The following is a 13,100-nucleotide window of genomic DNA, read 5'->3' on the forward strand; positions in this document are numbered from 1 at the left end:
GGGCTGGAAGGAGGGTTTGGTAGTTTGGTCAGTCCTCCTCTTTTTCTCTGTGGTTTGGGTTCTGAACACCGGCTGTGACAGCCTTACCCTCCGACCGGTCACTCCCAGGCCCTTTCTCCTGGACTCGAGTTACTTGTCATTACTGCACTAAATGGGGCAGGAAACTTAACAGCATTTAGTTTTCTTGATATTTCTTTGCAAACAAGCATGTGCAAGAGCTCAAAGGAAATCAGGGAAGCGCAGGAAAGCAGTCAGCTGCCTCACTCTTCTTCTGTGGCTGCAGGAGGAAAACCCTGGGGGCCCCACAGCTGCTACGGGAGCAGCAGGAGGGGAGGAGGGCGCTGGGACAGCTGCCCTTGAGACAGCCCCCCTCTCTTTGGGTGCTGATGGGTGTAGCGCCAGTGAAAGTGTCGCCCATGGGAGGGAGCTGGGGAGGAGGCGGAAACGGGTCACCTTGCTTGGCAGGGCCACTCCCATGGTGATCAGGTGAGGAGTCCAGAGCCGAAGTCTTTCCGGCAGAATGCTCTCTGTGTTGTTCAGACTCTTTTAGGAGGAAAAATAAGAGCAGAGCGGAACTAGAAAAGGTGATGTCAGTTGAAAACTCAGTTGGTTTTGTCTCAGCATTGAAAAACTGAGAAAAATGTGATTTGAATTTAAATTTAAATTCTAAACCTCAAGATACTGGAGGCATTTCCTCTGAGTTTTGGTGACAGGTTTTAATGTCTCAGCTATTTTTAAGGTAGAGTTTGTGTTATCCATAGGAAAATGCTTGCAGAGTGGTTATCCGAATTGATAATGTAGTAGGCAGATCCAAAAGAGAACCTCATAAACCTCCGCCAGACAAATCGCATGTTCTGTGGGGTAAGGTCATTGCCCTTGTCTCCTGGGGGCAAGGTTCGTGGGTAACCCAGATCCCTGCATTTCCAAGGCTTTCTTTCTCAGTAAATGTATGTTGAGGGAAGGGCCTGGGTGGACTTGGAATGAAATCTGCAGGAAAACTTTTTGACAAAGAAGGAAAGACTGGGAGAGGATAGGTGACTCCGGCCGAAGAGGACTCAGAATGAGGGCCTTGAAGGTTTCCCAGGCATTGATTCGCTCCTTCAGTTCAACAGCCCAGAACCGCTTGGAGAACCAAGTGGCTGAGAAACAGAAACTCTTCCAGGCGGACAATGACCTCCTGGTGCACTTGAAGGGTGGGGGAACTGACAGCATTCTCTACCGACTCACCACGGCGACTCACCACGGGCGCTGTGTCTTGGAGGCACTGTCCACAGTCTGTGTTGTCTTGGCTGGGCTTCCTTCCCGCATAAGAAGTGAGACCAAGAAGCCTTCAGGACCTGAAGGACTTGAACAGACATCAATAAATGTGCTGGTTTCTTGGGGAACCCCCCCCCCTCCAAAAAAGGAAAGATTAAGACCAGGGACTTTTGAGTTAGACAGACTTGTCTGGGTTCAAGTCCATGGTGGCTCATCAGGGCTATGTAATGACCCTGGGGCAGGTCACTTAAAGTCACCTGTAAGTTCCACCATTATTAGAGATGATAATTTTTAATTTTTTACAGAATTGTTTTAAGAATGAAATGAGCCCTGGCTGGTGTGGCTCAGTGGATTGAGTGCCAGTCTGCAAACCAAAGGGTTGCTGGTTTGATACCCCATCAGGGCACACTCCTGGGTTGCAGGCCAGGTCCCCAGTTGGGGGCACTCAAGAGGCAACCACACATTGATGTTTCTCTCCCTCTCTTCCTCCCTCCCTTCCCCTCTCTCTAAAATAATAATTAAATAAGTATTTTTTGAAAAAAGAATGAAAAGAGACAATGTATATAAAAGCTCCTCAAACCAGTGGTCACTGCTACCAGGCAGCAACACTTAGCACGTGTGCGAGGCCTCGCTGCCATCTGTCAGCCACCTCGTCCCCCTGTAGACTTCTCTCCTCAGGGTTGACTCGACTCCCTTAATTCTGTCTTAGCTGCTTATTTGATAGAGGTGAATCCACTAAAAAACTTCAGACTTCAGATTTCTTACTAATTTATTCTGGGTTTTATCCCCGGAAATACCTATTTAGTGAGCTTTCTGAAATATTAATTTTTCTATTTTAATCACAAAAGACTTTCTGCTTATTGACTACACCCTCTGGTCATTTCAGAGTGCGTCTTTTTCACTGGGAAGCTAAACATTAGTCCTTGCCTCCTGGCTGGTGCTGGCTGGGGCAAGTCCTGGGTGGTGATGTGCCGCTTGAGAACATCTTTCTATCCTCTGGGACCCTTTCCAGAGCTTCCGTTTAGAGCAGAGGAAGGTGTGTGCGCACCCAGCAAAAGGGCATGTGAGTCATAAGAACGTGAGGCGATGGCACTCGCTGAGGGGCATCTGGTCACCTGTTCTCTGGGAGGAGAGCAAATGTGAAGTTTTCAGAGTTAATCACAGCTCAGCAAGTCACTATGGAGGGTTGGCCTTGGGTGTGTGCTTTCCTCACAAGATGCTGGGGGTATTTTTGTCCCCAACAGAGCCAGCTGGGGAGTGAAATGGGGTATGACTGGTACAGGTTTAAAAAAATGGGTCACTTCAGGAGCCTATGTTGATACAAATATGCATGAAAATGGTAAACAAGGATGATACAAAAAATATTTTATATAACATAATTTGATGCACTCAGAGTGTATTAATGTTTTTTTTTTAAAAGATTTTATGTATTCTATTTTTAGAGATAGGGGAAAGGATAGAGAAAGGGAGAGACACGTCAGTCGGTGCCGCCCCCCACTGGGGACCTGGCCCACAACCCAGACATGTGCCCCGACTAGGAATCGAACCCGAAGCCTTTTGGTCTGCTGGCCAGCGCTCAATTCACTGAGCCACACCAGGCTTTTTTTTTCTTCTTCTATGAATCTATGGGGCAATTCTGCTATATTTGTTTTTCTCTGTATATTAGGAGCTCAGGCAGTCATTGTTTCACCTCTGTTTACCTTGATTAATGCCACCCCCACCCCCGATCACTCTCCCGTTCCCTTCCCACCACCCGGAGCCTGGCAGGGGCTCCCACCCTCCTGCTCACCCAAACTTCTGTGAAGAGGAGGGAGGTCTGTACATGCCCTCTCTATTTCCCTATCTTCTAATCTTTGTTTTCTCATCTTTTATTGTCAAATATAGCACATTCAAAAAATTTGCAAAAGCAAACATGATTTACTGAAGAATGATAAAGACTATGTAGCCAGCACCTGGGCCAAGAGGTACGACAGTGTCAACATCCCAAAAGCCTCATGTGTGCCCCTAAACACGACTACAGCCCGCCCTGCTCACGCCCCCAATCCACTGCCCCTTCTGTCCTCAAAAGTCCTCTGTGCAGGAGCACGGGGGCCTCTGCGCTCCCCATCTGGTCATTCTTAAGTCCCCCCACCAAACACTCCGGCGGTGTCTGCTGCGGGACGCTCGGAACTTCCTGGTGCACCGTGTACTCTCGCCTCCTGTGACACCGCTCTATCCTGGTTTTCTGGTTTTCTCCTTGCTGTTCCTTTTCAGGAACACCTCAGGGGCCCCTCCTCCTCCCACAGGCCTCTCCCTGTCTGAGACTCTGGGCCACGGGCTGTGGTGAGTTAAGAACAGTCTGGAATCACCCACAGGGCTCACTTGTAGCGCCCTGAGGCCTTGGCCATAACTCATTGTGTTGTGTTTTCCATACCAGTTTTGAGCCAAATGTGTGGTTATTTTCTGACAAAAAAATCCACAAGGCTTTTGTATACCAAGCAGTTCTGTAATTCTCCCCAAACATGGGTGTTCAGCAATTTAATTCGGTTCTGACACTAACTGCTGGAGTTAGCACCGACCCCACGGGTTAGAGGTTCAGTCCCATGAGACTGCCCCTACCTCAGACACCAGCCACAGACTGGTCCCAGGTGACCCACCTAGGCCAGCAGGTTCAGGAGTCCCCACACCCGCCCTCCTCAGGTGCAGTACTTCTCTAGAACAACTTCGGAAAGTGCTTTACTCACAATTACTGTTTTGTTGTGAAGGACACAACTCAGAAACAGCCAAATGGAAGAGGAGGTGCATAGGGCAGGGTCCAGAAGGGTCCCACAGAGTTGGGGTACAACGTGGATGCAGTCACCAACTCCACAGCTCCCTGGGCTGTGTCATTCAGGTTTTTTAAAAAAATTTTATTTATTTATCTTTAGAGGGGAAGGGAAGGAGAGAGGGAGAGAAGTATCAATGTATGGTTGCCTTTCGTGTGTCCCCTGCCGGGAATTGGCCTGCAACCCAGGCATGTGCCCTGACTGGGAATCGAGCCGCGATCGTGTGATTCGCAGGTCCGTGTTCAATCCACTGAGCTACACCAGCCAGGGCTCATTCAGGGTTTTTATGGACTTTACATCGTGCAGGTGTGGTTATTTAAAGCATTGGCCATTTGGGGACTGAACTCAGTCTCTAGCCCCTCACTTTTCCCTGGAGTCCGGGGATGGCAGGGCTGAAAATTTCAACCCTCTAATGACCTGGTTGGTTTTTCCCATCCCCCATTCTGAAGCTATCTGGGGGCTCCAGGGTCACTTCATTAGTGTAAACTCAGGGACAGTAGAAAGAGGCTCATTATGAATGATAAAAGATGCTCCTATCACTCAGCAAATTTTAAAGAACTAGGGAGAAAGACAAAATATATGTTTTTCATTAATTGCACTCATCCTCTCTGGGATTAGTTTCCTTATTTTTAAAAGTAGAACAGAATAACATGTCCTGTCTTACCGGTGTTTTGGAGCATAACTAGGTTAGGATTTGGCGAGACACTGTTCTATGGTTGGCACAGAAGACTGTCGATGGCTGTATTATGACTGTCATGAGTATTACGATGTCCCCTTCGATACGGGGGCCATTTGCACACTAGTCAGTGCACAGTACGGTCAATTGGCTGTAAACTTCACACCGTGTGTGGTGCTGAGACTAGAGCCAGCCCCAGAGCCTAGTGGTTTGGGGGGCAACTGCAGTGACAGGCAGGGCTGGGCCTGCTACAGAGGCCTCATTCGTGATCGCTTCTCAAACACCTGCTTTACGCCAGGTTTGGGGAACTGAAAGTGCAGGGTGGGGAGATGCAAGCTGCTCCCCTGTGTCAGGTGTGCTCTGAGGGTCCAGTTTTGTTGGATGAGGCCTGGGGGACGCTGGCAAGGAGGCAGTGGAGCACAGGAGGGAGTCAGAGAAGACTGCAGGATCCCGGGTGGGTGCTCCCTGGACAGAGCACAGAGGGTGGCGCGTGTCGTAGGAGGCCAGTCTCCCGGGCTGGAGCAGCGTTACAGACCCAGGGCCCACTGGGGCTGGGCAAGCGAGAACATGGGCCGGGGTCAAGGTGATGGGGAAGGTGGTCCTGCTCAGCCCCAGCCAGTTGTGCTGCTGCTTCATGGGACTTCTGGGCCAGTTTTTCGAGAGCAGGTGGAAGTTGGGTTTTTGGTTTGTTTGCTTTTTGGAAATTAGTTTTTATATGCAGGCTTCTGGTGTTTAGATGTTGGCGTGTCCAAATTTGAACACTGTACGAGTCAAACCTGTCCATGGGCCAGATCCCCTTGATATGCTGCTACTGGGTTTACTTGGGCTCCACTGTCCTTACTGGTGTGTCGTTGAAGAAGGGACTTGAAAACGTGTGACCTTCCTCTCCTCTGAGCACAGGGGGGCTACAGCCCTGGGTTGTTAAGGGGTTGGACAGGGAACTTAAAGTGGCTAGGTGTGCGACCTCGGGGGGTGGGGATGAGTGTGGCAAACTGGCCAAGATGTGGCTTTTAGAGTGCACGTCCCATTAAAAGTATTTTTTTAAAAAATTAAACATCAATATTGACTAAAAATTCTCAAAACTCTACACCTGAGGGGCAGTCTCTGCACGCCCCTAACAAAAGCGGAACCACGTGTGTGAAGAGCCTTGGTTTTGTTTCAGGGCCAAGGTGCGCACGCAGCTGGTGTTGCCTGGCTTTCGCAGTGCTCCAGTTTTAAGCCTTTTGAACTGTGGAAGCGGTAACTGTTTGTTATAGAAGAACTAGAAGATATAGATAATAAAATAGAATAAATAAAATTATGTGCTCACCCAAAAGAAATGAAAACCTGTGTCTGTAGAAAAGGTCATAGTAACATTATTATAATAACTGAAAAGTAGACATGTTCAAAAACTGGGGAAAAGATAAATGTGGTGTATCTGAACCGAGGAATGTTACCCAGTAATAAGAGAAAGGACGTATTGCTACAACATGAATGAACCTTAGAACTACTACACTACGTGGAAGAAGCCAGTCACTAGAGACCATGTAGTATATTGTTCTATTTATACAAAATGTACAGAACAGGCAAGTCCATAGAGACAGGGAGCCAACCGGTGGTTGCCTAGGATTAGGGGAGGGAGGAGGAATTAACTGTTAAGTACGAGGTTTCTTTTTGGAATGCTGAAAATGCTCTAAAATTAGATTGTGACTATTGAATTGCATGCTTTAATTGGGTGTATTATATGGTGTATGAATTATATCTCAATAAAACTGTTAAAAAAATCTTATGTGATACAGCCCATTCAGGGGTAGCCACTTGTAACACTTGGGTGTAACCTTCTTGACTATATTCTCTAGACTGTCTTTCATATGTGCATGCATGTTGTGATATGTAAGAAAAATAGAACCATAAAAGTCATGCTTTTTCATTTAAACTGTCGTAAGTATCTTCCACATTAAATAAACAACCATATCATCATTGTTAATGGCTACATCATAGTGCTCCTTTGTGGAAATACCATTTTATCTAACAGATGCCCTATTCTGGAGCATTTTGTTTGCTTGTCTGTTTGCTGTTCTGAATGATATCACGATGAGCACCTTTGCACTGAGACCTTTTGGCTTGAGTGTGATATTTAACATGAGGTCCAGATGTGGAATTTATACACAGATGACACGAACCTTTTCAAAACCTTTAATATCTATTGGCCCTTTACTCTATTTGATTTTCATATAGTCACCATGAAGGTACACACTGTTTTGTTGGGTGTTTGGCCTCTGCATTGTATCGCAAGACATTTTGCTCGTGTCGAAATAGTCTTTGGTTCGGAAAGTACATTTTATAGACTTCTCTGTATTCCACCAGCACCTTACCCAAAGCCGAGTGTAACTCAATGCTTCTTGGGTTGAATTTGTGAGAAACTTGTTCTGGCTTAACACACTGGTCCCAGTTGAAGTTGTCCCTGTGGGCAGCCACCCCAGACAGTTTTGGGGGCAGCCCTCGCTCCGCCCCATGACCCTGTTACCCCGTGACCCGGTGACCCTGTGCAGAAGCATGACCAGGAGTGTGTTGGGGCCCCTGCTGCACGGGCTCCCCACTGTGATGATGTGAACATTGCCTTCTCGAGTCTTTAAAAAGAGGAGGAAGACCTCGAAGCCAGGCCGGCCAGGAGGATCGACCTGGTGTTGTTGGTGCTGTCAGTCTGGCACGTAAGCAATTTAGAATTTTACCTGATTTTTTTTTTCTTTCCTGTAGAGGCCACAGAGGAACTCTGGTGTGGCCCAGGCCGTCAGGGCCTAAGGCCACAGTAGTAGTAACAGAAGTCACAGCGGGGTGCAGGCAGCGCTAACTGTGGACCGGGCACTGAGCTCGGCCGTTCACATGCTTTGTTCTACGTCATCCTTGAAACAGCTCTGAGAGGGGGGTTCCCTTCTCATGTAAGTCGAGGAGAAGGGAAGTGCCTTGTCCAAAGTCACCATCCATCGGTTAGGACCCCAGTCTGGCTGTGACTCTTAATCATTGGGCAGTGTTTCTCTTGACAAGACAGGAGTTAAATCTTTGGAGCATTGGGTGTATAACCTGATTTGCTTGTCAGGAAGCTCAGGAGCCAATCCTCCAGGCTTTAACAACAGAGAAGCTTGAAAGACCAAGCGCACGGAAGAGGGTGAGGTCCGAGGAAGCGTGTTCTCCAGGCCTGGAAACGGTGTGCTGGAGGGGTCACAGGTGACCGAGAGGATGTTTGAGAGGGTGTCATGCCTTTCGGCACATTCTGGGCCAGCGATTTCCAACCTTTTTCATCTCGCGGCACACATAGACTAATGACTAAAATTTTGTGGCACACCAAAAAATATGTTTTTGCTGATCTGACAAAAAACAGGTATAATTTTGATTCATTCATACTGGATGTCTATGGTTGTGTTGACTTGTCTCTTTTTTTTTTTTAAGATTTTATTTATTTATCTTTAGAGGGGAAGGGAAGGAGAGAGGGAAAGAAATATCAATGTATGGTTGCCTCTTATGCGTCCCCTGCTGGGAACTGGCCTGCAACCCAGGTATGTGCCCTGACTGGGAATCGAACTGTGACCCTTTGGTTCGCAGGCCTGTGCTCAATCCACTGAGCTGCACCAGCCAGGTGTCATTTTTTTTATTTTATTTGACATTCTAAGGGTAAAGAGGTCAGTGCCCCTGACTAAATAGTCAGGTATTGCATATTTTTGAAATTCTTGCAGCACACCAGTTGAAACTTGCTGTTCTGGACTTTTGGGGAGCTTTGTCTGTGCCAGGGTGGTTTGAATGAGTTTTTAAAAGATGGCAATAGAACTGTAAATGGTAATTATTGTGTATAGTCTTGATAGGTTAGCAGCTTGGGTTTCTGAAGTGTGAGACGTTAAGAAACAGTAACATGGATTTGGCTGTGGTGATTTATGGAACAGCATCAGGAGCCGTTACTGTCCTTGCCTTTCTTTATATAACCAGCACCCTGAGACTCAAATATGGAGCCATCAGAGAGGCTGGGTGTCGGGCCTCTCACTTTGAAAGTTCCTCAATGGCTTTGAGGGCAAGGCACAAAATGCTTCTTTTCAAGTGATTTTATTTATCTTTTTCTTTAGGATTTGGTCAACACTGGACTCAGCACTTTTTTTTTCTTTATCGCTTCAATTGTACTGGCTGCTTTAAATCACAGAACCGGAGCAGAAATTGCAGCTGTGGTAGGTGAACTCAAGTGGTTAAAACTTGGGCTGATTGGTACACTTTTTGTGACTTTCTCTCCTCTCCCTCCTAGTATGTATCCTACTCATTCTCCTTCAGCCTTTTCTTTGCTAACCAAGTTGTTACTGGGCCTGCAGGGGTCTCTGTTCCTTCAGTGCTGTGGCTCTCAAAGTGTGGGCCCCGGACAGGCAGCCTCAGCGTCACCCAGGAACCTGTAGGACATGCCCTTCCCGGGCTCTGGCAGAGCTGTGGAATCAGAGTGTAGCCAGCCCTCCAGCTGACTCAGATGCTGTTTGAGAGCCATTGCTTTAGTCCGTTTCCAGCAGGACACGACGTCTGTCTGTTAATGTGTTGCTTTTCCAAGCCTTACCTGCCAGTGGGGGGGTTGGGGGGGTCTTAATGAAGAAGAACACAGTCTTGTCACCATTTAGCCATCAGGTGACGTTTTTGCTCTTCAGGGTGATTGCCACTGGGGAGGGGTGGGAACCAGATAACGTAAGACTTCCCCTGTGCGCTGCATTACAAAGACTATGCTGCACTTTAGTAACGGGGCGATTAAAGAGGTTCGTAAAAAGTATTAAACTTGCTCTCCCTGGGAGGTGCCGCTCAGTAGATTCCTGAGTCGTAATTGACTAAGCCAAGCCCTCTGCTTCTCACCCTGGAGCTGCCAAGGGGAGAGGCAGCTGGAGAGGAGGTGGGGGTCAGGGGCTGTGATGTGGAATGTCAGGCCTTGTGACCTGAGTTGGGCTCACCCATGAACCCCTGATTTTTTGTATATATGGCATTTTGTCTACATGTATATTCCCATCTGGGAGCAGTGACTGTGAAGGTGCTGTAAAAGAGGCCTTTTTTTTTTAATTAAAAAAAAATCCAGAATACCATGAAAGAAACCTTAGGTTGTTTTCAGATCGGGCACAACTTAGGTGGGTCGCAAACTGTAGACCCGGCCCCAGTCTGACAGCTAAGTGTTCAGCAGGGTGAGGTGTTGGGGGCGCCACCACAAAGCCGCGCAGGGTCGCGCCCGAACACCCTGTGGACTGCTGCTGTGTCTGAGGACTCACTGCGGCTGTTTCTTGCAGATATTTGGCTTCTTGGCGACCACGGCCTATGCTGTGAACACGTTCCTGGCGGTGCGGAAGTGGAGGGTCAGCGTCCGCCAGCAGAGCGCCAGTGACTACATCCGCGCCCGCACGGAGTCCAGGGACGCGGACGGCCGCCCGGAGATCCAGCGCCTGGACACCTGAGGGCCCGCCAGGGCCCTCCTCCTCTCGTCCTCATTTCCGTCCTTTAAATCAAGTTTTCTTTCCCTTGTCATGTCAGATTTTCATGTGATTAAGCTGAATTTTGTCCTTTACGCTAAAAGCTCATTTTGGGAAAGGGTTTCCCCCCTCCAGAGTGGTCCTGTTAGCAGAAATGTGAGGTGGAGAACGCCTGTACCCAATGTTCGGACAGAAGTGGGTGGGAGAGACCTACAGATTCTCCAGGGTTTGGTGGCCGTGGGGACAGCTGGCCTGCCTGGCTGCCATGTCCACTTTAGGTCCTCACTGTCCCCGAGCTCAGGCTTCCCATCTCACTGTGAGCCACCCTGTCATGTGTCTTTGTGAGAAACCAACACATTGGATTAAACGGAAGCTGCCAGGACGGGGTGGAAACCAAGGAATGAGGTGTGAGGTTGCAACAGTTTTGTCGGCAGTGATGCCTGGGTGGCCTCATGGTGAGCTCCATCAGCATTAGCCTCGCTATGAGGACCCTCCCCTCCTGCTTGTGTTCCATGCCCGGGGCATCGAGGCAGCCAGCACAGGCCCCGAAAACCAGGCGTGTCATTGAGGATCTTGGTGATGGGTGTGCTGGGCAAGCTCTTGGCTGGGTCTGGACTTTACGGGGGTGGGCAAAGCTGGTGTCCCTTTGGGACAGCTCCCCAGGACTGGCTGACATGCGGGAGGGGCACCTTCATTTCCCACCCTGCTGAGAAAGCACTCGATGCTTCCTCCAATGAATCACCTCCCCAAATCCCAGATTCTCGTCCAGGAACATGGGGAGCGTCTTGCTTTTCACTCTCCTGCCTGCCCTTAATACTTTGAGGCTGAATTGAAGATTTTCTGTAATTTCACCTTTTCAGGTAAAAGCCAGGAAAGGAATTTGATCCATTCCACCAGCCAGAACACTTGCCTGTCTGGACCGCAGGTGGGGACCTGTGGTGAGACCGCAGAAGGGGGACCCCCTTTCTCACCTCTGCTTTAGAGATGTGGCTAATTTTCAGATACCTGAGAAGAGTTCTGGAGTGCTTCTGAGTGGACTTGTCTAGGATTTGAACATACTTGAATTTGCACCACGTGTCCTTTCCCTGATATTTCAGAAGGCACGAACGGTAGCTGTTTATGCCCTGGGTCCCTACTCTGAACATCCAGCTTAGAAGTTGTTGGGAAGAATTCTGGGTGTGTTAGGTTTCGAACTGGTTCTTGATGGAGTGAAGATTATTGTGGTGAAGGAGTTAAATGAGCCCCTATGATGCTGTAATGGAGACTGATTTTTCCTTTTGGAAACTAACTGTATCTTTTATGGAAAAATTGTTTTAACTTGTCAGGTTCTCACTCCGAACTGTTTTTAATGTTTACAGACCTCACTCTCGCTCTAATATTTTTGTGATTGGCCCTGATCAAGGAAAAAACATTTATTGCCGGTGGGGAAGGAAGATTTTGCAGTAACTTGGAGAATCCCCCGGACCTTGTGCTGGTGACCGATCACCACTTCAGCAGCATTGCTGTGTGATGAGAGAGAGCGGGAGTGTGTCCGTGGGGTGTTGAAAGGAGAGCGTGTGTGAGGCAGTGTCCATCTCTGCATGGGTGGCGCTGTGTTCTTCGTAACGGAGCAGCGTCGCGGGTGATCGGGTGACAAGGCCAGGCCAGGGCTCTGTGGGAAATGGTGCTGTGCTGTCCCTGAGTGGGCGGGCGAGGGGTTAGCTCCCAGAACGAACGTCCGGTGCTGTCTGGGCGCTGCGGTACTTCCTTCCCGGGGCAGTGGCCCAGGTCACGTGGGCAGGCTGCTTTGTGTGCTTCCGGGTCCATGGCGGCCCGTGCAGACCCAGCTGGCATGGTGGTAACTCACCTCCCTGCGGTCCCCCAGAGGGCAGCCAGGGCTGGCCATGGCTGGACCTGCTGCAAAGCAGGTCTGACCGAGCCCGCCTTCCTTGCCTGTCATGAAGCAGTGCGAGTCATGCCTCACAGACTTTGAACCTATTGTAGGGAGTGGTTTTTGAGAGGATGCTGACACCTGGATTTTATCTGTTCATTTTATATATTTATTTTGCATTTGTTGAGTGTGTATGCCTAGTCAGAATTGGGCTTATCTCCCTCTGCAAGTTCCATTTAAAGACAGGGTCACCGAGACTCAGTCAGCCTTGCATTAAATGGGGCCCATTTGGAAGGACCACCCTGGGCTTTATCAGACATCTCCTGCTGGGAATCATGTTACTTGGCCTCAATAAAAAACCGCCTTTGAAGTAGGACTGAAGAAAAGAATACCATTCAGGCAGGATTGCTGCCCAGGTTTTCCCAAGTCACTTCAATAAGGCCAGCTTATCATCTGGTGAGAAGGAGCCTCTTGGCCTCCTGAGGACGTGTCGTCAGCCCCAAGAAACAGTTCTGAAGCCCGTGGAAACCGTAAATGCTGACGGGTGACAAAAAGTGATGACACGTTAGCCTCAGAGTGACTTAGGAGCTAATTTGCATCTTAGTTTCAGAACCTTTGGAATTATTTATGTCCCTGTAACTATTTAACATCCTTTGTGCCATGAGGCTCTCCTATGGTTTTAGTAAGTATATTTCATTGTATGAATTAGCTGTCCCTACAACCGGAAGTAGCCAGCTAGTCCTCCAACCTGGTGTGCTGCACACCTGTCTCGTCACCCATGGCAGTGTGGCGGTAAGAAGTTATGAAGGAATGTGTTTGTTTAGGTGAATGTAAAGGCACCTGCATTTTCCCGTGTTGCCTCTGTGTACAAATAAGGCCATCTAGATTTGGGGGGGAGCTTAAAGAATTTTTTCCCTGCAAATGGAAGGAAGAGTATTTTTGAGTTTAATAGTTCCACTGTGGATCAGTGTCAGGTTGTTTTGGGGCATTTTCAGGCTGAGGCAATCTCGGCGTCTCTCAGTTTTCTGGTGGGATGATGATGG

General features: G+C 48.6%; 1 protein-coding gene and 1 pseudogene across 1 annotated transcript in view; both read left to right on the plus strand.

Annotated features, from left to right (window-relative positions):
- CMTM4 (CKLF like MARVEL transmembrane domain containing 4) overlaps positions 1-11,119 on the plus strand; it is a 52,630-nt gene extending 41,511 nt beyond the window's left edge. The window contains exons 3-4 of the mRNA XM_037041584.1: positions 8,829-8,927; positions 10,008-11,119. Of these exons, the coding sequence (XP_036897479.1) occupies positions 8,829-8,927; positions 10,008-10,172 (264 nt within the window). The 3' untranslated portion in view covers positions 10,173-11,119. The remainder of the gene's footprint in view (positions 1-8,828; positions 8,928-10,007) is intronic.
- Positions 1,013-1,393, plus strand: LOC118983903 (cytochrome c oxidase subunit 7A1, mitochondrial-like; annotated as a pseudogene).
- Positions 11,120-13,100: the final 1,981 nt, after the last annotated feature.

The sequence above is a fragment of the Sturnira hondurensis genome, unplaced genomic scaffold (assembly GCF_014824575.4).
Source record: "Sturnira hondurensis isolate 20B ecotype Veracruz unplaced genomic scaffold, ASM1482457v3 Scaffold0003090, whole genome shotgun sequence".
In the NCBI taxonomy this organism is placed as follows: Eukaryota; Metazoa; Chordata; class Mammalia; order Chiroptera; family Phyllostomidae; genus Sturnira; species Sturnira hondurensis.